At 41.2% G+C, this 26,161-nt stretch overlaps 1 protein-coding gene across 4 annotated transcripts in view; it reads right to left on the reverse strand.

The window, feature by feature from the left end:
• Positions 1–7,167: 7,167 nt before the first annotated feature.
• Positions 7,168–26,161, reverse strand: part of GEMIN2 (gem nuclear organelle associated protein 2) — a 33,919-nt gene continuing 14,925 nt past the window's right edge. For 2 of the 4 annotated variants that reach the window (XM_036458602.2, XM_036458619.2), the window contains 5 exons: positions 26,033–26,077; positions 22,890–22,958; positions 18,605–18,715; positions 16,757–16,815; positions 7,168–7,666 (listed from right to left, as the gene is read on the reverse strand). In XM_036458602.2, the coding sequence (XP_036314495.1) occupies positions 7,627–7,666; positions 16,757–16,815; positions 18,605–18,715; positions 22,890–22,958; positions 26,033–26,077 (324 nt within the window). In that variant the 3' untranslated portion in view covers positions 7,168–7,626. Of the gene's footprint in view, positions 7,667–16,756; positions 16,816–18,604; positions 18,716–21,122; positions 21,298–22,889; positions 22,959–26,032; positions 26,078–26,161 lie in introns of those variants that run through there. The other 2 variants (XM_036458596.2, XR_004991515.2) reach the window with 2 other exon arrangements.

Raw genomic sequence — 26,161 nt, forward strand, 5'->3', positions numbered from 1 at the left:
AGACAGCCAGGTTTACAAATTGTTTACAAATCTAAGTTACTGCTATAGAATGGGAGTTCAGCTCAGGCATCAGTCTGGGACTGGCACAAATTTTAGGGTCATAAAAGTTAATTAAGACACTAAATAGACATACATTTTAAAATATATATATTTTATTGATTTTTTACACGAGAGGAAGAGTGAGGGATAGTTAGAAACATCAATGAGAAACATTGATCAGCTGCTTCTTGCACACCCCCTACTGGGAATGTGCCCGCAACCAAGGTACATGCTATTGACCAGAATCGAACCTGGGACCTTTCAGTCCACAGGCCGACACTCTATCCACTGAGCCAAACAGGTTTTGGCAGAACAAATATTTTAATATATTTACCCTTTCTCTATAATACAAGTGTCAACCAAATTCATGATTGACAATGACAGATTGAAACAAGTGTGCAATTGGTGCCAGCAAATTTTATGTGTTGTGAATGCATGAGTCAACTTAGCCTTTTATATAGAACAAACCTGCTTAGTCCTGCTTTCTGATTTAGCTAAACTTTTTCCAGCCCAGTGAAGCACTCCGATTTCTCTTTCAAGTAACTGACAGCAACATAGCAGTAAATATCAACATGGAAGTAGACTTTAGGAGGATCCAAGATGGCTGCTCGGGTAGACACCTAACCACAGCAGCTCACAACAATTTCAATGGAATACAACTAAAATGTAGAGTGGACATTACCCAGACCTACAGGTAGTCGACTGACTGAAAACTCTACAATAGGAAGGTGGGAGAAAACCAGAAGGAAATTCAGAGGAGCTGAAAAAGAAGCCTAAGGTACGGAGACATGCTGTGCTCGCACGCACGCGCGCGGAGAGGTCGCAGCTGGAGAGGAGGAGAAGGCTGGATGCTGCCTGGCGTTCCCTAGCAGGAAGGAAATAAAACCCCCAGCCTGGGCTGAACCCCCAAACCGGCAGCGCTGATCCCCATTATGGGCCAGATTCTGGGGACCCAGGCTCCGGCAGGGGGAGACGGGGCTGGGAGGCTGAATCCCAGGGGAAAAACGAAAGGCGGGGGGGGGGCCCCGGAGTCACGCGCACTTTGTGCGCAGAGGACTGAATGTAGACTCTGATGCTGGATTACCCTAGCGGGAAGAAACAAAGCTTCCGGCGGTGCTGAGACTCAGAACGGAGCGCCCCGAACTCCCGGTCTGGGCCAGTCCCTGGGGACCCAGGCTGGGCAGGGGGAGACGGGGCTGTGAGGCGAAATCCCTGGGACGGCGCGAAAGGCCGGGGCCCCCGGAGTCGCGCGCTTTGTGCGCAGAGGACTGAATGTAGACTCTGATGCTGGATTACCCTAGCCAGAAGAAACAAAGCCTCCGGCGGCACTGAGCCTCAGACCGGACCGCCCCGAACTCCCGGTCTGGGCCAGTCCCTGGGGACCCAGGCTGGGCAGGGGGAGACGGGGCTGTGAGGTGGAGTCCTGGGAGAGCGGCGAAAGGCCGAGCCCCCGGAGTCTCGCACACTGCGCGCAGAGGACAATCTGTTGACTCTGATCCTGGACTCCCCTAGCAGGAGGGAGAAAGAAAGCTCCAGACTGGAGGAACGTGATGAAGAGCAGGAGCCCCTGCCGGACACCGGCCAGCCGGGCACTAGCAAGGAGCCGGGCGACGGGGCCCCCAGGGGGAGGGTGCCCCTGAGCCGTCGACCACTGAGCGCAGGCAACGGAGCCAAGGACCGGGGATGCTTCCTGGGCGGCGCCAACCCTGGAGACAGGCTGAAGCAGCGCGGGAGCCCTCGGAGAACAAAGGGGTGCCACAGGCCAACCTGCTGAGATTCCAGGACGGGGAGGAAGAAACCATAGAAGTTCTCAATGTGAAGAAATCAAGTGAGAGCAAATGATAGTAAAATTACTTAAGAAAGAATGCAAAGAATATCTTGAAAAATCAAAGACTAAGTCAGAACTCAACTCACCAGCCAACATTGCAACATAAATGCGTTTAAAAAAAAAAAAAAAAGAAGAAAGAAGGAAAGAAAGAAAGAAAGAAAGAAAGAAAGAAAGAAAGAAAGAAAGAAAGAAAAGAAAAGAAAAAGGGACAGAATGTTGGAACAGCGGCGACCAGGCCTAGAGTGGCCAGGCACAAGGCAGTGGCAGCCGGGCCCGGAGCAGCAGTGGCCAGGCCCCAGAGCAGCAGCAGCCAGAACCAGAGCATCAACGGCCAGCACTGGAGCAGCCAGACCTGGGGCAGTGGCAGCCAGGCCTGAGGCAGAGGCGGCCAAGCCCAGGGTGGCCAGTCCAGGAACACCCAGACCTGGAGTGGCCGGGCCTGGAGAAGCCGGGCCCAGAGCAGCCGGGTGGGGAGCAGCCAGGCCCAGAACAGCAGAAGCCAAGCCCAAAGCATCCAGCCCGGGTGCAGCCAGACTCAGAGCAGCCGGGCCCGGGGCAACTGGGCCCACAGCAGCCGGGTCTGGTGCGGCCAGGCCCGGAGCAGCAGCTGACAGGCTGGGAGCAGCCAGGCCCGGAATGGCCGGGCCCGGAGCAACCGGGCCCAGAGCAGCCGGGTCGGGTGTGGCCAGGCCTGTAGCAGCAACAGCCAAGTCCAGAGCAACTAGGTTGGGAGTGGCAGTGACCAGACCCGGAGCAGCGACTGCCAGGCTGGGAGCGGCCAGGCCCAGAGCAGCCGGGTCTGGTGTGGCCAGGCCCGGAGCAGTGGCTGCCAGGCTGGGAGCGGCCAGGCCCGGAGCAGCCGGGTCTGGTGCGGCCAGGCCCGGAGCAGGGGCTGTCAGGCTGGGAGCAGCCAGGCCTGGAGCGGCCGGGCCCGGAGCAATTGGGCCCAGAGCAGCCGAGTCGGGTGTGGCCAGGCCTGTAGCAGCAACAGCCAAGTCCAGAGCAACTGGGTCGGGAGCGGCAGTGACCAGACACGGAGCAGCTGGTTGTGGAACGAACCAGAGCAACAGAGGCCAGGCCCGGAGCAGCCTGGCCCAAAACAGCTCACTCCTCACCTGCCCCTGCCCCACGGCTGCCTCTCAGACATGGCTGGAAACTTTTGCGGGAACTTGAGGGTCTGCTGAATCAAGTGATGAAGGCTTATATCTGGATGTGTTGAGTTAGTATAGTGCTGGGGTGTTGATCTGTGAGTGCCTTGGGTGGGGCCTGGATGAGGCTGGTTGTCTTATTTGGAAATGTCTTTTGTGTGAAGTGTATCATTGGGCATGTGGAGGTATTATTGATATGAGAAAATGCTAAGTAACAGATTTGCTATCTGAAAAGGGATTTACTATCGGGGAAAGGGAGGGAGGAAGAGACTGAACATAAACTGTGCACCAATGGATGAGGATGAGGGGGCAGAGGGTGGGGTGGGAACCTGGTGGAGGGGGGAAGAAACGAGGAACCTGTGTAATAATATGAACAATAAAGATTGATTTTAAAATAAATAAATAAATAGCATAAAAAAAAAAGTAAATATCAACATGAAGCAGATTGTAGATCACGCAGGGAGAACAAAGAGTAAAATATTTAACTGTAGCAGTCTTTGACTATATTCTGTGCAGTGAGAAAACCTGAAGTCATTTTCAAGGTACACCATTTCTTTTCAGTCAGATCAAATTTCTACACTTCCTAAATCTCCATTTTCTGGCTAATCAAAAGAGAATAGGATTGCACCAAGTCTCCTATCTACCTAGTCTAGAAATTCTGTGAGGATCAAATGAGATGAGACATGGGAAAACGCTTCACAGACATTTGGTTACAGTGTAAAGTGTTTCCACCTGGCTATAAAGCAAGTCATGTTTCTGGGCTGAAGAACCTGCAAGGAGGTTAGTTGTTGCTAGGGAGAGGAAGCTGGGCACTGCTACATAATGTCATTAGCATATTAGCCACATATAATTTTGGAAATCCATCATCTTTTATAGATTTTTTTAATACATATTAATGGTATGTTTACAGGTTCAGGGGAAAAAAAACTTTATTTAACCTAGTATTTGATCCCAGAACCATTTTTCCAGAAATACAACCAGCCCAAATAAAGAAACATTCTAGGGCAGGGGTCCTCAAACTTTTTAAAGTGGGGGCCAGATCACGGTCCCTCAGAGAGCTGGAGGGCCGGAGTATATGAACTACTAATTCCTACTGTAACACCTCGGCTGCGCTCACTGCCCAAAAAACCTGGCGGGCCAGATCAGACTCCTCTGCGGGCCGCATGTGGCCCGCGGACCGTAGTTTGAAGACGCCTGTTCTAGGGCAATTTGGGAACTGGTAATATGTGTAATATGTTTGTATCACAATAGGTAATAACTGTGATACAAACAGTTCAAATTGACATCTCTATAATTTTTAAAAATTTGATTTAATTTTTAAAAAATTATTATGGAGAAAGAGAAACATTGATCTGTTGTTCCACTCATTCATGCATTCATTGGTTGATTCTTTTTTTTAAAGTATATTTTATTGATTTTTTTACAGAGACGAAGGGAAAAGGATAGAGAATTAAAAACATCGATGAGAGAGAAACAGCTGCCTCCTGCAGACCCCCTACTGGGGATGTGCCTGCAATGAAGGTACATATCCTTGACTGGAATTGAATCTGAAATCCTTCAGTCCGCAGGCCGACGCTCTATCCACTGAGCCAACTGGTTAGGGCAATTGGTTGATTCTTGTATGTCCCCCTACTGGGGATTGAAGGTACAACATTGGCATATCAGGATGATGCTCTAACCAACTCAGCTACCTGGCTAGGGTCTATAAAACATTTTTCTTTCTGTCCAAGAGAGTAAATAATTTGAATCAATTTTATTATAAGTCACCTTCTAATTGGTTTATTCTAAGAGACACAGATGAAATAATCTTATTTTAAATAGAAACGAATAAAACTTTAAAAAGTACCATCCCAATTTAGTAAATGTATAATATCCTTCTGACCAAAATAAATAAATAAAAATAACTACTTCTAAATTATATCTTTAAAATGTACAATTTCTCAACAAACTTGAGGTTTTATTCCTATGTTAAGAGTGGAGGAGCTTTCGCCAAAACCGGTTTGGCTCAGTGGTAGAGCATCGGTCTGCGGACTGATAGGTTCCAGGTTCAATTCCGGTCAAGGGCATGTACATTGGTTGCGGGCACATCCCCGGTGGGGGGTGTGCAGGAGGCGGCTGGTCGATGTTTCTCTCTCATCGACATTTCTGGCTCTCTATCTCTCTCCCTTCCTCTCTGTAAAAAATCAATAAAATATATTAAAAAAAAAAAAAGTGGAGGAGCTTTCTTCAATTTTTCATTAAAATTGGAATATACTTTTAATTGTGATTAATGGCTTAAAATACCCATTATTTTTATTTGTCCTTACATTCCTGAAAAAAAAAAAATCCTTATGCCAAATTGAGTCATTATAAAAATGGTTCTCATTTACCTATTTGGGAATCCTCCAGCTTGCTAAAAAATATAGAAGTAACTATATTAAAATAAATTTTTACACCTCTTGTCTTTAGCACATGCAAAATTGCCTTCTTTTGTATGCTATCCTGTCCTTGGGAATTTCATTCTGTGTGAGTAGTGTGCATGACTGTGTTCAACCACTAGTTATAAAAGAAATGTAAATTAAAACAATAATTAACAGATTAAATAAAATCAACCCCTAGGCACCCCCTCCCCCCAGCATCAAAACGACAAAAAATGTGAAGCTATTATAGCTGGTTGTGTAGAGGTTGGAAAACTACACTCTTTATAGTAGACAGTGTTGGCTGCCTAAGCCAGTAGCCACTGTCCCCTCTTTTCTAACAGAACTCCATCTTTTATAGGATTGGCAATGTGTGCTCTGCTAAAAAAATTTCTATTTCCATCTTTCTTTATAATCATAAAATATCATAACTCTAGCAAGCGATAGGTAAGTTGAGGATTTCTTATAATGCCTTGCTCCTTTGACATAAACAGCAAGAAGGGATGGTACCTTTTTATCCTTCCTGGAATACCGATATGAGACAAGAGACAAAGCAACCATACCATGACTGAAAAAAAGAAAGCTACATACTAAAATTGATAAAAGCAAAATCTGGATAAAAGCAGCCTAGGACATTTAAGATACCATACTGGTAAAGTTGCTGTACTAGCCCTGAACTTCCTATACCAGAATTACCCGATGAGAAACAAAAATTCCTAATTTTTAAAACCACAATTAAGTAAAGTTTTCAAATGCAACATTAATTGATAAGACTCGTGAATTGCAACCTTACTCTTGGGAACTCTGACTAAAGAAAGCAAAGTTATGTACAAAAGGATATTCACAGTAGCATTTTCTATATTTGATTAACACTGAAAACAAATTAGATATTTGAGAATGTTAAAACAACTTAAGACTATTAAGTTGACATTTGAAAATCAACTTTCTGAAGACAACAGAAAAGATTAAAATGTAAATATGTCTGCTTTATTTGTAACTATTGGCAAAACTGTTGGTTCCCTAATCCACGGATATTCCTAATCCCCCCTTTTCCTTTCCTACCTTTATTAGAAAACCTGGAAAGGCTTACAATTTCATTTCTTGACCTTTCTTGCCACCAGAGGTGATCATCTTATACACTTGTGGCCAACAGATGAATACAAATCTGGGTTTCTGGAGAAGGTTTTGCTGGTATGAGTAAGAATTAGATGTGTAAGGCACTGCTTCCCCTTTCCTGGTTTTGCTAATAGAAACATAGCCTTGGGCTGCAGTGGCCATTTTGTTACCATGAGGGAAAGGCCAAAAAAATCAGAGACTTGGTATCAGGGAGTCACTGAACCAATGCCAATAGGCAGTTCCTCTATGCTTCTCATTATGTGAAAAAAATAAATCCCTATTTGAGGAACACTGCTATCAGGATGTTTAGTTACTTAAAGTAGGAAACATATCTACCTGATAAGTTACATATGAACATTAAGATTTGACAGAAAAATTAAAGCAGTCAGCCTATTAGGGTACTATTAAAAATAGCTTGTTAACAGAGAAGCACGGCGTGGGCTGAGCTTCAACCTATGAATCACAGTCACAATGCCATTTCCATCAGGGCACAGGCCCGGGTAGGGCTTACAGGAGGCAGCTGATCAATAATTCTCTCTCATTATTCATGTTTCTATCTCCCTCTCCCTTCCTCTCTGAAATCAATAAAATTATGGTTTTTTTTAAAAGTTTTGTACAATAAATCATTTAAATAATAATATTGAGCTTAAATGGAAAATGCCTTATTAATTTTGCTGGTAAGAACACATTTGCCATTTAACCTAGATTTTTAATTCTAAGACCCTTTCTCCATTGTTTTGTTTTTTACAAGAGTCAAACAAAATTTTAGTAACCAAAATATATTTTCAATAAAATTTTATGTTTACATCTGTAAATAATAAAGGAGTATCAAGGACATTTGTAAAATTTCACCATACAGTTTTACACATGGTAATAGAAAACTGTTCATTAGAAATTAGTGGGATTATCCAAAGATACTTCAGATGCTCAAATCCATACACTCTTCATCCTACATATCAACTTCAGTTGCACAGATTTAGATGAAGACCTCTTACATAATATTGAAAATGTGATGCAACCTGCCCTTCATTGGCACTGTATTTCCTCAGACAGTCTGCCTTCATCACAAGTATCTTCTACCCCTGAGAGATCAGCAACATCAAGATGGCTCATCAGCTAAGTCACGTTGGTCAAAATACCTAGCAAAGAAATCATTGAATGTATGCTTAGAGATATTAATTGCAACACTACAGAAAATACTATCAGAAGATTGCAAACAACCCAAATGTCCATCAATAAGGGGATGGGTGAATAAACTACAGTACATCAATACAGAGAAGGCTATGAAGCTTTTACAAAATATCCATACTGCTATAGCATGATTTCCAGGACTTATTACATGGAAAAAGGTACAGAATGGTATATTTAATATGCCACTTTTTATAAGTGTGTGTAGGAATGCATATATTGATATATTTGCTTATACTTTTAAAAAGGATAAGTGAAAGGATAAACCAAAAATTAATAATAAAATGGATAATTACAGAAGAGAGAAAGGAGGCTAGGGAGATTAACGATGGATTCTAAAATACTCCAAATGTACAATGAATTATAATTTAACCTTGGAGAAATGTAATATTCTTATGTAATTATGAAAAAAGATTATATTAAAAAACAAACAAACATGAATCAAACTCCACAAAATGAGTCTTCCCATATATCAAGTTGGTAGTATATCACACAGAGAATATTTTTAAATGACCTTAAACACAGTGTTCTGATATACAGCATGTTTCTAGTAAGATATACCAGGGACAAAAATAGAATGCAAAGCATTATTAAATGATTTCAATATTTTTACTGTCAGTGACATTGGTAGCATTGTTATTCTGAAATAATTATGTGTATGCTTCAGGATAAAGCCATAGTTATGTTAACATTGTTAGAAATCAGGATTTTCAGCATAGGTTAAAAAGAAATACTAAAAAAAAAAAACAAACCCAGAATCTTAAACTAGACCTGAAATATAAATTTGAACTCAGAATTTTCTTTTTCTCTTTCTAAATAATACATAGTTCCTAGCTGTTCACTGAAAAGAACTCAATGCACAACTAGTTCTCTGGACTCTAAATACCATATTCTACTTGAAAATAAGAAACAGTACTCCCAGAAGAGAAGACTAATTGTAGCTACAGATCCAAAAATATTCAAAACACATGAATCATTTTGACATACCAAAAGTAAGACAACTAAAAAAGACCACTAGGGCTGAAACCAGTTTGGCTCAGTGGATAGAGCGTTGGTCTGCGGACTGAAAGGTCCCGGGTTCGATTCCGGTCAAGGCATGTACACTGGTTGCGGGCACATCTCTAGTGGGAGGTGTGCAAGAGGCAGCTGATTGATGATTCTCATCGATGTTTCTAACTCTCAATCCCTCTCCCTTTCTCTCTGTAAAAAATCAATAAAATATATTAAAAAAAAAAAAAAAGACCACTAGGATTATATAACAAAAAGCATATGAGTTGACCTGACTGGCCAAAAATGGAACAACCTGAGCATTAAATAATGACTGTGGGAGAAACAAAGATGGCGGCATAAACACCTAAACTGATGCCTCACACAACAATTTCAAAACTACAACTAAAAGACAAAACAGACATCATTCAGAAGAATAGGAAGGCTGGCTGAGTGGAAATTCTACAACCAGAAGGAAAGAGAAAAGCACACTGAGAATTAGTAGAGCTGCAGAAGGCAGAGGTACTGAGGCACATGCGTGTGGAGAGAGCTGGCAACTGAGTACGCGGCTTGCTTTCTCAACTGTGAGGGAGACAATAGCTCCCAAAGGATATGAACTCCAGTTCCAGGAAAGACTCTGGGACCCAGACTCATAAGGGGAGAAACTGGACTTTCAGGAAAGAGAAAAGCATACTGAGACAGGAACTGCGGAAGGCAGAGGTACCGAGGCGTACCTGTAGAGAGGGCTGGCAACTGAGTACGTGGCTGGCTTTCTAAATTGGGAGACTAATGCTCCCAACTACTCTGAACTCCAGTTCCGGGCGAGACTCTGGGGACCCACACTCGTTTGGGAAGAAACTGAACTGTCTGGCAGCAGGCAAAACTCGAGGGCGGCTTTCTCTCAGAGGTGCTTGCAGCGATTACCACAGGAAACTGAGACTCTGGGGCCTCTTAGGGTAGGGCTGATGGGAAGCCATCACTGTCTGCTCCTCCCTGAGATGCTGCACCATCCAAGCTGAGCACAGAGGTTTTTGCAAGTCTTGTCTCACAAGGGTGTCTCCAGCACAGAAGTTCTCTCAGTGTAGACACAGCTGATCCTCACAGCCAATTGGCCTGGAATTCAATTCCTCCCAATGATACCAACAACAGTCAAGGCTTAACTACAGCAAAACTATGCACACAGCCCACAAGGAGGTGCACAAAGAGTGTCCACCTCAGATAATTGGGGAGGCTGAGCCACTGGGCCCTATAAAACACTTAGCACACAAAGCCATTCTATCAACTCAGGGAATCAGCCAAAATTCGGAGACAAAAAACAGGTCACAAATGAAAGACATGGAGGAAAGCAAACTACTGAATATAGGGTTCAAAACCACCCTTATAAGGTTACTCAAGAACTACTAGAAACCTCCGAGAAATTTAGCAAGACCCTCAAGGATAGGAAAAAGGACCAAATAGAAATTAAGCATACACTGTCTGAAACAAAAAATAATATACAGAGATCCAACAGCAGATGAGAGGATCACAAGAATTAAGTCAAATATTTGGAATACAAAGAAGTAAACACCCAACCAGAAAAACAAAAAGAATCCAAAAATATGAAGATAGTGTAAGGAGACTCTGGGACAACGTCAAGCTTACCAACATCAGAATTATGAGGGTCCCAGAAGAAGAGAGAGAGCAAGATACTGAAAACCTATTTGAAGAAATAATTACAGAAAACTTCCCCCACATGGTGAAAGAAATAGACTTACAAGTCCAGGAAGTGCACAGAACCCCAAACAAAAGGAATCCAAAGAGGACCACACCAAGACACATAATAATTAACCCTTTGCACTCCGAACCATTCTGGACATTGGCTACCAGCTACTCCACGCTAACGGCCGAAACGTACGTTGAATTAACTCAATTCCCCGAAAACTGCAATGCCCCCTGAAAGGGGACATCTGAGTGATATGCTAGAATTCCGATGTCCCCTGAGAGGGGACAGCGGAGTGCAAAGGGTTAAAATGCCAAGGGCAAAAAACAAAGAGAAAATCTTACAAGCAGCAAGAGAAAAATAGTTATGTACAAGAGCACACCCATACGATTTCCAGCAGGCCAGATGGAAGTGGCAAGAAATAGTCAAAGTAATGAATAGCAAGAACTTACAAGGAAGATTTCCCAGCAAAGCTATCATTCAGAATTGAAGGTTAGAAAAGAGCTGCACAGATAAGAAAAAGCTAAAGGAGTTCATCCCTGCCAAACCAATATTATATGAAACACTGAAAGGTATTCTTTAAGAAGAGGAAGGAGAAGAAAAAGATAAAAAAAAATTATGAAGAACAAATACATATCTATCAACAAGTGAATCTAAAAATCAAGTGAATAGAAAATCTGAAGAACATAATAAACTGGTGAATATAATAGAATCAGGGGCATAGAAAGGAGTGGACTGACAATTCTCTGGGGTAAAGGGATATGCGAGAAGAGAATGGATAAAAATCGTACACCTATGGATGAGGACAGTGGGGTGGAGGTGGTAAGGGCAAAGGGTGAGGTGGAAACGGGTTGGAGGGAAGCTATGGAGGGAAAAATAGGAACAATTGTAATAATTTGAACAATAGAGATTTATTTAAAAGAAATACTGACTGAAATGGATCGAAACGTATAAAATGTTAAAACCCCTAAATGCAAAACAGTATTCCAAAAACAAACAATCTTATTGGTCATCTTTGAGGACTGCTAGTCCACGACTTCATTATTTTTCAAAAATTAGTAATACTTGGAAATACTGCCTGTATCCCATTTATTTTTAGGAGGTGTAAACTATATTTCAGAATAACCAAATTAATGAAGATAGGTTATATTTTCTAGAAAATGTTATATACATAAATAGAAAACCCAGCATTTTCTAGTCCTAAGAAATGATGGATCTATGTAACAATCATCAATGGCTGATAAAACCAACAGGTAAAAGGTATAGGCTTTACCTGAACACTTAAGATCACCTTTATCATCACTAAGAGTAGAACAACTGGACATTATATGCCTCCTGATGTAATACAACAGCATCCATAGAGTATTATCAAACAAACAAAAACACTATAATATATAGGGTCCACCCCAAAAAATGTATACACACACTTGAAATAAAGGCAATGTTTATGAAAATACATTTCATTTTTAAAATTCAGCTATCAACTGTTAAAGTGTATTACATTTTTGGGGGTCACTTGTATAATCAAACCTCTAAACTTACCTACCAGTTTACAGAAAATATGAGGGGTGAACACATTAAATACTGCATGAAGATTTAGTTGTCAAAACCAAGATGTGAAATTTTACAAGTCAAAGGACCCAGTTTCTTCAACAAATAAATGACAAAGAAAAAAAAACCCAAGAGGGTTGATGGGGAGATTTAAGAGACATCAAACAAATGCAATGAGTACACCCTAAATTTAAAGAATTCAAAATTAAAACATTTTTGGGACAACTAGGGAATATGAAACATGGAGTAGTCATCAATGATACGTGAGTTATTAAATTCTTGAGGTGTGCTACTAGTATTATAATATTTTTAAAAAGCTCTTCTCAGAAAACTAAAAACAAAAGAAAAACAAACAAAAAGCTCTTCTCAGATACATACTAAAAGAAATGATATGCCGGAAATTTGTTTAAAGTATATTAACAAAAACAATGGAATAAAGAAACATCCTGGTGAACAGATAATCTATACTAGTCAGTGGCAAACTCATTAGTCAACAGTGTCAAATATCAACAGTATAACTTTTGAAATTTCTTTTGAGAGTCAAATTTTTTGAACTTAAGCTTCTTCTAATGCCAGTTCTTCAAAATAGACTCGCCTAGACAGTGGTATTTTGTGGAAGAGCCACAGTCAAGGGGCCAAAGAGCCGCATGTGGCTTGCAAGCCGCAGTTTGCTGACCATGGATCTATATCACATGTGTCAAACACAAGGCCTGCGGGCCAAATCTGTCCCGCCAGGCCTTGCAATGTGGCCCGCACCGCGCTGTCATCACTGCACTCCGCTGCGTTTCCATCACAATGACAGTTTATGACTGTTCAGTAAACCATTCGGCCCGCAATTTAAGCTGGATTTTAGATTTTGGCCCCTTCTCTGATTGAGTTCGACACCCCTAAAATAAAAGGGTAATAAGCTAATTAGACAGGGAGACCTTTCAGACAAAGCCATGGTGGTGGGGCCGAGGCAGAAGTAGTTAGGGGCAATCAGGCCAGGAGGGGAGGGCAGTTGAGAGTGATCAGGCTGGCAAAGGAGGGCAGTTGGGGGGCATGAAAACTGTTGGGCGGCGAGCCGAGTGGTTAGGGGCGATCAGGCAAGCAGGCAGGTGAGTGGTTAGGAGTCAGTGGTCCCGAATGGAGAGAGGGATGTCTGACTTCCAGTTCAGGCTAGATCTCTATGGGGCTTATGGGATCAGGCCTAAACCTACATCCCCTAAGGGTTCCCAGATTAGAGATGGTGCAGGCCAGGCTGAGGGACACACCCTCTGTGCAAGAATTTTATGCACCAGGCCACAATTTCTATACAATAAGAGTATTATGCAAATTCACTGCACCTCTGCTACACCCACAAGCCACACCTACAAGCCAATCAGGAGCGAATATACAAAAAAAACCTAACCAAAATGACTGTGGCCACAGAGAGCAGGTGGGAGCAAGCCAAGCTTTCCACATGCCCTTGCCAGCATAGGCTTCCACTCAATGCTACAAAGTTTCACTTATAGAAGGTAAATAAATCCCAATAAAAATGGCGGCAGCCCCGGAGCTGGAGAGAGCAGGAGGCTAGCGTTTCTCCCAGAAATGGAGGAAGCCAAGCTTCTGAACCCTGGCCTTCCTTGGCCTCTGCTACAAAACTTCAATGACAGAAGATAAATAAATCCCAACAGACATGGCTGCCTCCATAGAGCAAGCAGAAGGCTTGGCTTACTCAAGATACAGTTTCAATTGTAGAAGATAAATAAATCCCAGATACTAGGGCCTCCACTTGGGATGCCGGGGGGGCGTGGCCATTCTGCAAACCACCACAGACCCCTCACCTAAGCCATTCCACGATCCAAGAGAACCCCCACCCTGATCCGGGACACCATTCAGGGCAAACCAGCTGGCCCCAACTCATGTACCAGGCCTCTATCCTATCTAATAAGAGAGTAATATGCAGATTGACCATCACTCCAACACACAAGATAGCTACCCCCATGTGGACACAAGATGTCTACCACAAGATGGCCAGCAGGGGAGAGCAGTTGTGGGCAATCAGGCCAGCAGGGGAGGACAGTTGGGAGGGACCAGGCCTGCAGGGGAGAGCAGTTTGGGATGATCAAACCTAAGGGGAGTGCAGTTAGGGGTGACCAGTCTGGCAGAGGAGGGTAGTTGGAGGTGACCAGGCCTGCAGGGGAGAGCAGTTGTGGGTGACCAGGCATGCAGGGGAGGACAGTTAGGGGCAAACAGGCTGGCAAGGGAGGAGTTAGGCATCAATGAGGCTGGCAGAGGAGTGGTTAGGGGGTGATCAGGCTGGCAGGCAGAAGCGGTTAGGGGCAATCAGGAAGGCAGGCAGGTGAGCAGTTGGGAGCCAACAGTCCTGGATTGTGAAAGGGGTCCCAGACTGGAGAGGGTGCAAGCTGGTCTGAGGGACAATCTCGCCCCTCACGCACAAATTTCATGCACTGGGCCTCTAGTGTATAATAAAATTGTAATATGCTAATTAGATCGGGCAGTTGAATGACCTTCCAGACAAAGCCAGTGGTAGGGGCCAAGGCAGAGGTGGTTAAGGGTGATCAGGCAGGCAGGTGAGTGGTTAGGAGCCAGCAGCCCTGAACTGCATGAGGGTGCAGGCTGAGCTGAGGAACCCTTCCACCCCTGTGCAGGAATTTCATGCACTGGGCCTCTAGTAGTTAGTAATTCCTGAACCCGGGTGATGAATTGGTTTTGGGGGAGGGGGTTGTTAGATCTGATTGAATAATTGAAGACACTTCCCTTGGGAACTGACCTTTAGACCACAACAGACATTTTCTTTTGTTTAGCACTTGCTAAGACCACATTCCACTTACTATGACCATTATCTTTCTTCTCAGGACTCTGACAAGAGAATTCACTGCCTAATAAAAGCCCACCTAGAATCTTTTAAAATCTCTGATTCTCAGTCCTTGGATGCTGGCACCACTTTGGGGTTCAGTCCCTCTGGGTATCCAGATGACCTAATAAATTCATAATTCTTTATCCCCTTTGGTCTTGTGCATTCCTCCTTCGGTAACCCTAACATTTGGTGACAAAACCCAGGAGGGTTCCACGGGGAAGGGAAGTCATCGCTGGCTTTAGTCAACCTGTGTTTACTACTTGGAGAGCAATAGGCAGTGGCAGCTCAATCTGACCTTACCTCTGAATCCTACTCAGATGACATGGTTACTGGCTTCAATTATGACTCCCTCCCGTACGGGTCCTCCTGGGACCTCTCCCTCCTGCACTCAACACTGGTTCATTTCATTTCCGATAAGTGACAAACCGATTTCTGATTTGCTCCTCATCTCATATTAAAGACCTAGCGCTCCTGCCTGGCTTCGGCCCCTGAGACCAGGTCCCACAGACTTCCACATCACAGGGGATGCCTGCCACGTGGATTAGACTGACCTCTCTCCAGAGCCTGACTAGTTGGTGGAGACGCCCGCCCTCTATTCTTGCTCCTTGGGTCTCCATTTGTTGCTTATCTCCTCTTCCTAATTTACACCATGGGGAATTTTTTTTCCATCCCCCAAAAATGCACTCCTCTGGGATTTCTACCTCATAACCTTAACATGCTCAGTCTTTGCACAGAGGTCCAGGCAAAGTGCTTTATCTTCTAGATAAACAAAATCCTAATATGCAAAAAGACTGAATGGCAGAACAACCAAACAACTGGTTGCTACCAGGAGGTGCACATGGAACATGGCAGGCTTTGGTAGCAGGCAGCAGAGTGGAACGTGGTGGGCGTCGGCCGCAGTGTGATGGCGGAGAAGATGAGCTGGGGTGCCAGACTAACGGGGCACCAGTTGCTGTCATCGGGGCAGGCCTCTGGTGGTTACTGAAAATTCTTTGCTGCTGTGTGCTACAGTCCTGCCCAGAGCTTGCACCTGCTGCCACTACCTGTCTCTGGCCCCTATCGACCCTCAGGGCTTTTCAGCCTCCCCCTGTTCCTGAGGGACAATCAGGCCAGTAGCTGCTGCTCACACCCCAATCACTCCATGCCATCAGCAGATGTGAATGGGGCTGACACCATCAGCATGTGGAGCTGGAGGTGGCAAAAGCGGGCTGCTGGCAGGAGGCTGGGTGGGGTCGTGGAGGATGGGCCAAGACCACCTCTGGGCCCACTGCAGCCTCACGGCCCACAGATCCTTTCAAGGTGCACAAATTCATGCACTGGGCCCCTAGTCCACAATATAAATTATTCACACTGGCCCGAGATTTTAAAATTCTCTGGAACTTAGACTGAACATAAACTGTGCACCTATGGATGAGGACATTGGGGGGTGGGGAGGAGGCAGAGGGTGGGGTGGGAACCTGGTGGAGGGGGGAAGAAATGAGGAACCTTTGTAATAATATGAACAATAAAGATTGATTTAAAAAATAAATAAATAAAAAATAAAATAAAATTCTCTGGGACTTAGACAATTTCTGTCATGGCAATGAAAAGTGATCAGAGATCCCCTACATCCAGGCCTTCTTTGTACTCCTCAATTGTCTTCCACACAGTCAAACTTGCTCTACTCATCAAATCCTACTTCTCCACTCAAAGTCCCTTCTGCCGACCCTGGACCTGAGGCTTCTGATCATTCTTCCCCAACGCATCAGGTCCCTCAGTCTCCCTCTGACATTAACCTCAGGAAAAAATGGAGCTGTACGTTTAAGGATCTTCACTGAAGCAATATTTATAGAAAAAAACTAAAAGCTGTGATACGTACAGTATGTTTTCTTACACTTCAATTTCCTCTACTGTAAAATGTAAATAAACTCTACCACCATTAATAAAATACTATTACAAAGTAAGAAGCCAAATATTACTTACCTGCTTACCAAGCAGATTAATAAATTCAAAGCAGGAACTCTCTCATCATCTTGGCTGTTCTAAAAAAAAAAAGAGAGAGAGGAAGCCACATGTGGTAGAACTCAAAATGTAATCTGTTCCTCCCTACTATCTTTGAAAAAAATTTCTTTTGATGCAAAATTTTATTAAGTGATAGTAAGAATCACATGGAAATACCGGTAGGAAACATAAAAGAAAAAAGACCAAACTGTAGAATTAACGATCCCTCAAGAAATAGCTAAGATAATCTTTTAAATAAATATGCTTAACCGGGAAAAGAAGGAAGGCTTAAGGGCTCTAAGAATAACTTTGGAGAACATCTTTCCTAATTCCAAGAAGTGCAGCAAAAAAGCCTATGTCTTACTGGATAGTAATGAAAAGGTATGTAAAATATTTTAGAGAACTTACAACTGAGAAGGAGTGAAATTCTGGCTTCCAGCATTAAGACATACCAGTAAATATTCTATTGTAGATCAGGGCACTCAATTATGATGGAAGTAGTTCCTAAACTATGCATTTTAGAAAGTTCACTTAAAGTATTTGTTAGCCGAAACCAGTTTGGTTCAGAGGATGGAGCGTCGGGCCTGCGGACTGAAGGGTCCCAGGTTCGATTCCGGTCGAGGGCATGTACATTGGTTGCGGGCACATCCCTGGTAGGGGGTGTGCAGGAGGCAGCTTGTGGACGTTTCTCTCTCATCGACAATTTCTAGCTCTCTATCCCTCTCCCTTCCTCTCTGTGGAAAATCAATAAAAGATATTAATAAAAAAAAAAGTATTTGTTAAAATGACAGATCTAAGATACATGGAAAGTAGTCTTACAGAGTATGAAATTTATTTTTATACATTTCAAGGAACAGGCACAATAACCTATTGAATAATGTTATAACAGACATGTCATATATTAATTGAAACTTGGGACACACGTCCATGATGTTATTGTATTATACTCAATTCTATGTACCAAGCATCATATGGGACAAAGTGAATAGACATATTAACTGCTAATAGCACAGAAGATGAAATAGCCACAAAATAGCTTTAATGAAAGGGAAAATGTGTAAGGTGCCATAGAAAAGATACAAAGTATAATGAGAAAACAGAAGATTCTTTTTTGTTGTTGGAATCAGGAAATGTATCATAGAAAATGGTGAGATATAAGCCAGATTGGGGGGGGTGGGGGGGAATGGTACTGAGATGCAGACTGGAAGAGAGTGAAAAGGCTCTTCTGCAGAGGGAATAAAGTCTAGGAAGAAAGCATGGGGAATAGTAGTTATTAAATAGCCAAAATTTGCTTGGAGAACAGTCCATTAAGTTCGTTTGGGCCACATCACAGTAGTCTAATGAAAGAACTATGGAATAGTCAAGTTTACATTTTGTGGAGGAAAAGGAGGGATGAAAAAAAATCAGAAGTGGGTTTAATAGGGCTTTAATTTTTATGGTAATGCTACATGTAAGTCAGAGGGTCTGACGGGAGAAATTCAAATAAGTCATTGGACTAGAGATTGCTAGATGACTATAACAGCTTCTTATATCCCCTTACTATGAAGCTCATTTTCAGTCAGGCACACTGTCACCCAGCTAAAAGTAAACTTTCCCCAGTTTCTTATGGCCATGTGACCAAATTCTGGCCAATGAGCTATTGAAATACATAGCCAGATGTGCAGTGGAACCTCTGGGAAGTCTCTTAAAGAGGATGATGGCCTTCTTTTTTTCTTTCCAACTGCTTATAATGAACTTACAGTGGCCAAGGCTCCAGCAGCCATCTGACTGATAAAATATTCCATGTTTTCTTATTTCATTGGAATCTTCTATCACCATATTGCAACTTACCACTAAAAGCCTCACTTCAGAGCATCTTCTTGCAAGTTGTCGAATCAGTGAATGAGCCTCAGGTAATAAAGGTTTTTCAAGACAAGCCAACAAAGCATAAAGCCACCTTCCCTAAATAAAATTTAAAAAAATAATAAGTAGGGAAATATAGCATCATCATGTTTCAACTAATTTTTAAAATGTTCCAAGTTGTGTCTGGTTATTTGCAATGAATAATTTCACACATTTAGCAGAACATTTAACTGTATAATGTTTGGATATAGGTAGATAATAAAAGGTCATCTAGCTAGCAAGATGATAGCTTTTGTATCTTCTAACTTTAGGCACAGACATTAGATACTTCAAAATACCATTTCCCCGAAAATAAGACAGTGTCTTATATTAATTTTTTCTCCCAAAGTTGCGCTAGGTCTTATTTTCAGGGGATATCTTATCTTTCCATGCGCTAGGTCTTATTTTCGGAGGATGTCTTATTTTCGGGGAAACATAGTAGTCTTACCCCCCGAAAAGTTTGTTTCAGAGATTCTTATTACAATTATAGTCCCAATTTATAGGTAGAAAACTGCATTAAGATGTGTATGAGGCCAAAACCGGTTTGGCTCAGTGAATAGAGCGTCGGCCTGCGGACCGAAGGGTCCCGGGTTCGATTCCGGTCAATAGCATGTACCTTGGTTGCAGGCACATCCCCAGTGGGGGGTGTGCAAGAGGCAGCTGATCAATGATTCTCTCTCATCGAGTTTCTAACTCTCTCTCTCTCTCTTCCTCTCTGTAAAAAGTCAATAAAATATATTTTTAAAAAAAGGTGTATATGAGTCCTTGAAAAATTAAGATACATTTTTCCTTTGCCTTCTATAGACAGATATACAAGTCATATTATCAATTTTTTGCCTGTAGAAATGCATTTTATTTTATTATTTAATTTTCTTCATGCTCACCTGAGGGAGAACATTTTTTCAATTGATTTTTAGAGAGAGTAGAAGGTGAAAGGAGGAGGAGAGAGAAAGCTATCAATGTGAGAGAGACATGTCAGTTGGTTGCTTCCCACATGCACCCTGACCAGGGCCGCCCGACCAGAACTAGGGATTGAACCTGCAACCAAGGTACTACAAGCCCTAGATAGGGAACCAAACCTGAGACTCCTAGGTCCACTCATATTATAATTTTAAAACTTTGTCCCCTGGGTCTATACAAAGGAACTATATTCTAGATGAAATAATGTTTTGATACTTCTACAAATACCATGCAAGCTAAATTTATTCCCATCCCATTTTAAAATGGGTTTTTCTTTTTAATTACAAAAATACTAAACGCAGAAAAACTAAAGAATACAAAATGCACAAAGAAAAAATGAACCTGAAATCCCACCATCTTGATAAACTTTCTGCTAATTTTTTAAATGTTCACCTTTCTTCCTAGTTCAGTGGTCAGCAAACTCATTAGTCAACAGAGCCAAATACCAACAGTACGACGATTGAAATTTCTTTTGAGAGCCAAATTTTTTTAAACTTAAACTGTTAACTCCAACTTCTTCAAAACAGACTCGCACAGGCCATGGTATTTTGTGGAAGAGCCACACTCAAGGGGATCAAAGAGCCGCGTGTGGCTTGTGAGGTGCAGTTTGCCGACCACGGCCCTACTTGGCTCTACGGTTAGAGTGCTGGCCCAAAGGCTGAAGGATCCCTGGTACGGTTCCAGTCAAGGGCACATACCTCAGTTACAGGCTCCATCCCTAGTCCTGGTCAGGCACATGCAGGAGGCAAACAATCAATGTGTCTCTCTGTCTCTCCCCTTCTGTTCCACTCTCTCTAAAAATCAATGGAAAAAATATCCTTGGGTGAGGGTTAACAAAATAAATAAAAATGTTCCCCTTTTCCTATGAATACATCTGCTTTTAAAAATAAAGTTTCATGGCCTCGCTGGTTTGGCTCAGTGGATAAGAGCATCAGCTGGTGGACAGAAGGATCCTGGGTTTAATTCCGGTCAAGGGCCCATGCCTGGTTTGCGGGCTCAATTCCCAGAAGGGGGTGTGCAGGAGGCAGCCAATCAATGATTCTTTTTCATCATTGATGTTTCTATATTTTTCTCCCTTCCTCTGAAATCAATAAAAATATATTAAAAAAATAAGGCTACATTTCTAAAAACAAACAAACAAAAACAACTATTAAGATTAGTAAATACCAAGTAATACCAAGTAAAGAAATTTTAGAAAAGTTCCTTTTCCTTTTTGGTAGTTTATAATATGCTTTAAATACTAATATTCTCAATACTAGAGTTCTGATGACATGGTTATTTGAATGGGGGAACTGAACACTATTGATTTTAGTGACAGATTACTCAAAATAACACTCAAAGATTAATCCGGTTAAGATTTAGTAAATCATTTGTCAGTGGCTCAGAAATACTTTAATGGTTTCTCTGACAAATATAGGTACACTTTTTGGTAATATGCTTTCACTAATCAACAGGAAAAGCCAAACTTATCACCCTCTAGTAATCTTTTTTTAAAAAAAATATTTACAACAGCCCTGGCTAGTGTGGCTCAGTTGTTGGCGTTGTCCCATGCACGGAAATGTTACGGTTTGATTCCAGCCCATGTTGGGGGTTGATCACCAGGTTGGGGATGTACAGGGGGCAGCCCATCGATGTTTCGCTCTGGCATGGATGTTTCTCTCTCCCCCTCTCCCTTTCTGTCTCTAAAATATCAATAAAAAGAGCTGAAACCGGTTTGGCTCAGTGGTAGAGCCTCGGTCTGCGGACTGAAAGGACCCAGGTTTGATTCCGGTCAGGGGCATGTACCTTGATTGCGGGCACGTCCCCAGTAGGGGGCGTGCAAGAGGCAGCTGATCGATGATTCTCAACGATGTTTCTAACTCTCTATCCCTCTCTCTTCCTCTCTGTAAAAAATCAATAAAATTATTAAAAAAAAACAAACTGTATACTAATAATTGAACATTCAAAAAAATATCAATAAAATATTTTTTAAGATCTTACAACAGTTAAAAAATAAACATTAAAGGAAGACAAGGAAAACAGATAAGTAATACAGACAAGAGGTCATTATCAGACAGAAGGAAATGCTATAAAATTTAAAGTTCAATATTTAGATTTCAATGAAAAAGTAGCCTAAGAATATGAGCAAAGAACATCTAATACACCAGTGCATGGATAAAACATCCTGTTTTAGTGGTATTGAAAGAAATGTAAATTACATTGACTCTGAAGTTCTGCTATAAATTCACTAAATATGAAAAACACAGATTCTGATAGATTGAACCATCATATAGAATTATTGATAATCAAAGGGTTTTAACTTATAAAAAAAATGGTGATTTCATATGGTTCAATTTAAACTAAGGTTGCAGGGAAGAGAACTAACGTTAAGCAGCCATAACTGATACAGTATAAACTCCTTCATTTCTTCTGGAAAGTAATCTGGTGGAATGTAACAAAGGCTTTTAAAATCTGGATTCAATAATTCTACTCTATAAATAGCCTAAGAAATTAATATACATTAACATTTTAGTCATGACTGAAAAATATAAGGTAGAATCCAAATGATCAATAATGAATCAATGTAGATTATGAGATATTAAGACAATGGCACATATGTGATCTGGATTTTTCAAAATTTAGTGAAGGTTTAAAAAAAAAAAAAAGAACTATGAATATGAAGCAATAAAGCAGTGTAGCATAGCTGTTAAGAGTATATAGTCAGGTTACCTAAGCATGATTTCAGTTCTGCCAGTTATAATCTGTGTGATCTTAAGCAAGTTACTGAATCCCTATGTTCTCTAGTTTCTATCTATAAAATGGAAATAATAATAATAGTTGATAGGTTATTAGAGGATTCAAGGAATTATTACATACAAAGTCCTTAGAACAATATCTGGCACAAAGTGCTATTATTGGTGTTATTTTTGACATGCTTTTGTGAGTTGAATTTCAATGAGATTTTAGAAAATATGTTTCAAACTTCTTTAAGCCAGTGCCACTCAAAATGGGGTCTGCAGATTGGTTGCTAGTTCATTAATGGTCTGCAACGAGATAAGCAGTCTGTCCCAGGATAAAAATCAACTGCTCAGTGGACATTTTCTCCTCCAAAGCAAGACTTTCTCAAGATAGTAGTATGTTGATTTATATTCTAGTATAAGTTTCTTGTTTCACTGCAAACATCATTTGCATTATACATAGAGGTATAAAAATATATGTAATACATACATAACTATAAATACTGTAGAGTATATAATTTTGTCTGAATTACGAAAATGAAAACATGTAACATTACCAATTCTGGAGTAAAGTCTCTTTCTCCAAACCAATTACTCAGATATTCCAAGACACTGGTTACTGTTGCCTAAAAAAAGGGCGGAGAAGGTGGAAGAATTAGTAATAAAAGAATGACAAGTTCAAAATGAGTTTTATTAAGTTAGTTAGACAGCAATTCTGATATTTAAAGTGGCCTCAGTCTTTAGACTTCCAGAGAAAACTGTGGCTCTATTTAGTAATTTGATTAGATGGCTCACTCAGTGAGAAGAGGCTTTTAAGATAAATATTCTTACATATTTTCAAGTATCAATACCTTAGTTTAAATCCTAATATTTAGTTTATAACTACTATTATAATTTAGGTTAACACTACTTCAAAAATTCCATGTGCTCTTAAAAAAAGTCTTTGCATACATTGAAACATTGTACAAATCTGAACAGAAAGTTAGCTACAGAAAAATCTGTTTTAAAACTATACAGCAGAATGTATCAAATTGTTAAAAATATCTGCTTTGCCCTACCTGGTTTGGCTTAGTGGATACAGTGTCAGCTTGCGGATGGAAGGGTCTCAGGTTCGATTCTGGTCAGGGGCATGTGCCTTGGTTACAGGCTTCTCCCGGAACCAGGCCCTGGTCAGGGCTTGTGCAGGAGGCAACCAATTGATGTTTCTCTCTGTCTTTCCCTCTCTCTTCCACTCTCTAAAAATCAATGGAAAAATGTCCTCGGGCGAGGATTAAATACACACACACACACACACACACACTGAGTGGCCAGACTATTATGTATTCAGAGATCACGCGCCAGGTTATTATGATCTCTGAATACATAATAGTCTGGCCACTCAGTGTGTGTGTGTGTGTGTGTTTGTGTGTGTGTGTGTGTATGAACTCGTGCATGGGTGGGGTCCACCCAGCCTGGCCAGGGAGAGGGGACATGGGCGGTTGGCCGGCCTGCCTGCTGGTCGAACTCCTGATCGAGGGGGCAATTTGCATATTAGCCTTTTATTATATAGGATATACACGTAGTGGCCAGATTATTATACATTCAGTGATCATAATAATCTGGCCACTCAGTGTATCGGGTCTAGTAATAATTAATGTCGTTTTTAAACATTCGTTTAAAATCTTGCTTGGCGTTGACTTGTATTGACATAACCTTCAAACACGTGGTATCTACAGAACGTGTGAAGTGCAATTAACAAGTTTTGCTTGAAAAAGTTTGTGTTTGGTTGGTTTTTGTTGCAAAACTAGGGCTAAGAAGATGGCGGATGAAGAGCATATTCGGCCCTGCATGCTTTACGAGTTCCAATTAGGAAGAAAAGCAAGTGAGGCTGCAAAAAACATCTGTAGTGCTCTTGGTCAAGATGCAGTTAGCGCCAGAAAATGCCAGCGTTGGTTTGAGAAATTTCGTGAGGGAAATTTTTCGTTAGATGACAAGAGTGGTCGAGGCCATGTGTCCAATTTTGATCAAGAAGCTCTTCAAGCTCTTTTGGTGCAAAATCCTCAAATTACCCAACAAGAGCTTGCGACAACTTTAAATTGTTCACAAAAAACAATTTCCAATCAATTGCGTGCACTTGGCAAAGTCCAAAAGTTTGGAAAATGGGTTCCTCATGAGTTGACCGACAACAACTGTAATCAGAGTCACAATTTGCAGTTCGCTCCTCTCTCGTCAAAACCGTTTGCCGTTTTTAGAGCAAATTGTTATCGGAGATGAAAAATGGGTGCTGTATGTTAATTTGAAAAGGCGGCCTCAAAGGTTGGACAAAAATGAGGCTCCGCAGCCCACGCCAAAACCTGACTTGCATACGAAAAAAGTGATGTTGTGTGTTTGGTGGAATTTTAAAGGAATTCTTCATTATGAACTTTTACCATCTAACCAAACCATTACAAGTGCAGTGTATAGCGCCCAATTGGAAAGGTTAGCCCAAGCTTTAAGAGAAAAAGAACCCGCGCTGATTAATCGGAAGGGCGTAATTCTTCACCACGATAACGCACGACCGCACACTGCAAGAATCACTGCTGAAAAACTGCGCCAGTTGGAATGGGAAGTTCTCCCTCAACCTGCATATTCTCCTGATATTGCCCCTTCCGATTACCATTTGTTTCGTTCTTTGCAAAACTTTCTTCTTGGAAAAAAATTTAATAATGAAGAATGCCTCAAAAATGCATTGACCGAATTTTTTGCATCAAAATCATAAGAATTTTACAACAGAGGGATTAAAATGCTTCCTGAGCGTTGGGCACAAGTAGAAAACAACGGCAACTATACTGTTGATTAAATTTTGTTGTATTGTTTAAATAAATTCGATTTAGAAAAGTATTAGAAAACGACATTATTACTAGACCTAATATATTATCTGCCTTATTTTTAGTTGGACACTTAAAAACATTCTGATGGAATTTAGTGTGAACACTATGGTATCTTAATGCAAACAATCAACTAAGTAAAACTGTCAGCCAGTAAAATTAAGACAGAATATAAAAATTTCATCTTCCAAGGGTAGCCAATGCTATGTTAAGACAAAACAAACTTTGGTGGTCTTTAAATGGATAATTACTAGTCCTAAAAGTCTGAAGAAACAAAATCCATCTTTTTCCATTTTATCCAAGATATGTATGTAGTGGTTAAGTTTTGGGGGAGTCAAAATTATATGTAGATTTTCAACTGTAGTGGGTCAGTGTCCCTAACCCTAGTGCTATTCAAAGGTCAACTGTATTTTATTTGTAATACAATACATAGGCTATCTGGAATTATATTGAAATAAATAGAAATCTAATCTTAGTATTTACTTCAAATCCCAAGTCTAACTAAAAGTCTAACTAAAACATATTCAATTAAATAGTTTAACACCATGATTAAGAGAATCAGTTCTAGAATTAGGTCACTCTCGTACTGAATACCAGTGCTGCCATTAAAACTTGCTGGAAAAATAGGTTAACCTTTAATTTTGTTTCCTCTTCTCTAAAAAGTAGATACATGTTAATAATAGCTCCCTATAGAGGGTGGCATTAAGGATTAAATAAGAAATGTTAAAGAATTTAGAAAACACGCACACAAAAGTTTAGAACATGGTCTTGCATAAATATCCAGTAAATGTATTCAAATACTTTCACACACATCAAACAAAAGAATGCATATATCCTTATTAGATAGACTTTACCTGATTCATTCTGCTAACAATACTAAGCAAGGGAGGAAAACCAATCTGAAAGAAAAATGAGATTGAAATTTAATTTTTTTTCAAACTGGTGAATTTTTTATCACACTATTATTTAGAAACAAAAAAGGC

The sequence above is a fragment of the Pipistrellus kuhlii genome, unplaced genomic scaffold (assembly GCF_014108245.1).
Source record: "Pipistrellus kuhlii isolate mPipKuh1 unplaced genomic scaffold, mPipKuh1.p scaffold_m20_p_1, whole genome shotgun sequence".
Classification (NCBI taxonomy): Eukaryota; Metazoa; Chordata; class Mammalia; order Chiroptera; family Vespertilionidae; genus Pipistrellus; species Pipistrellus kuhlii.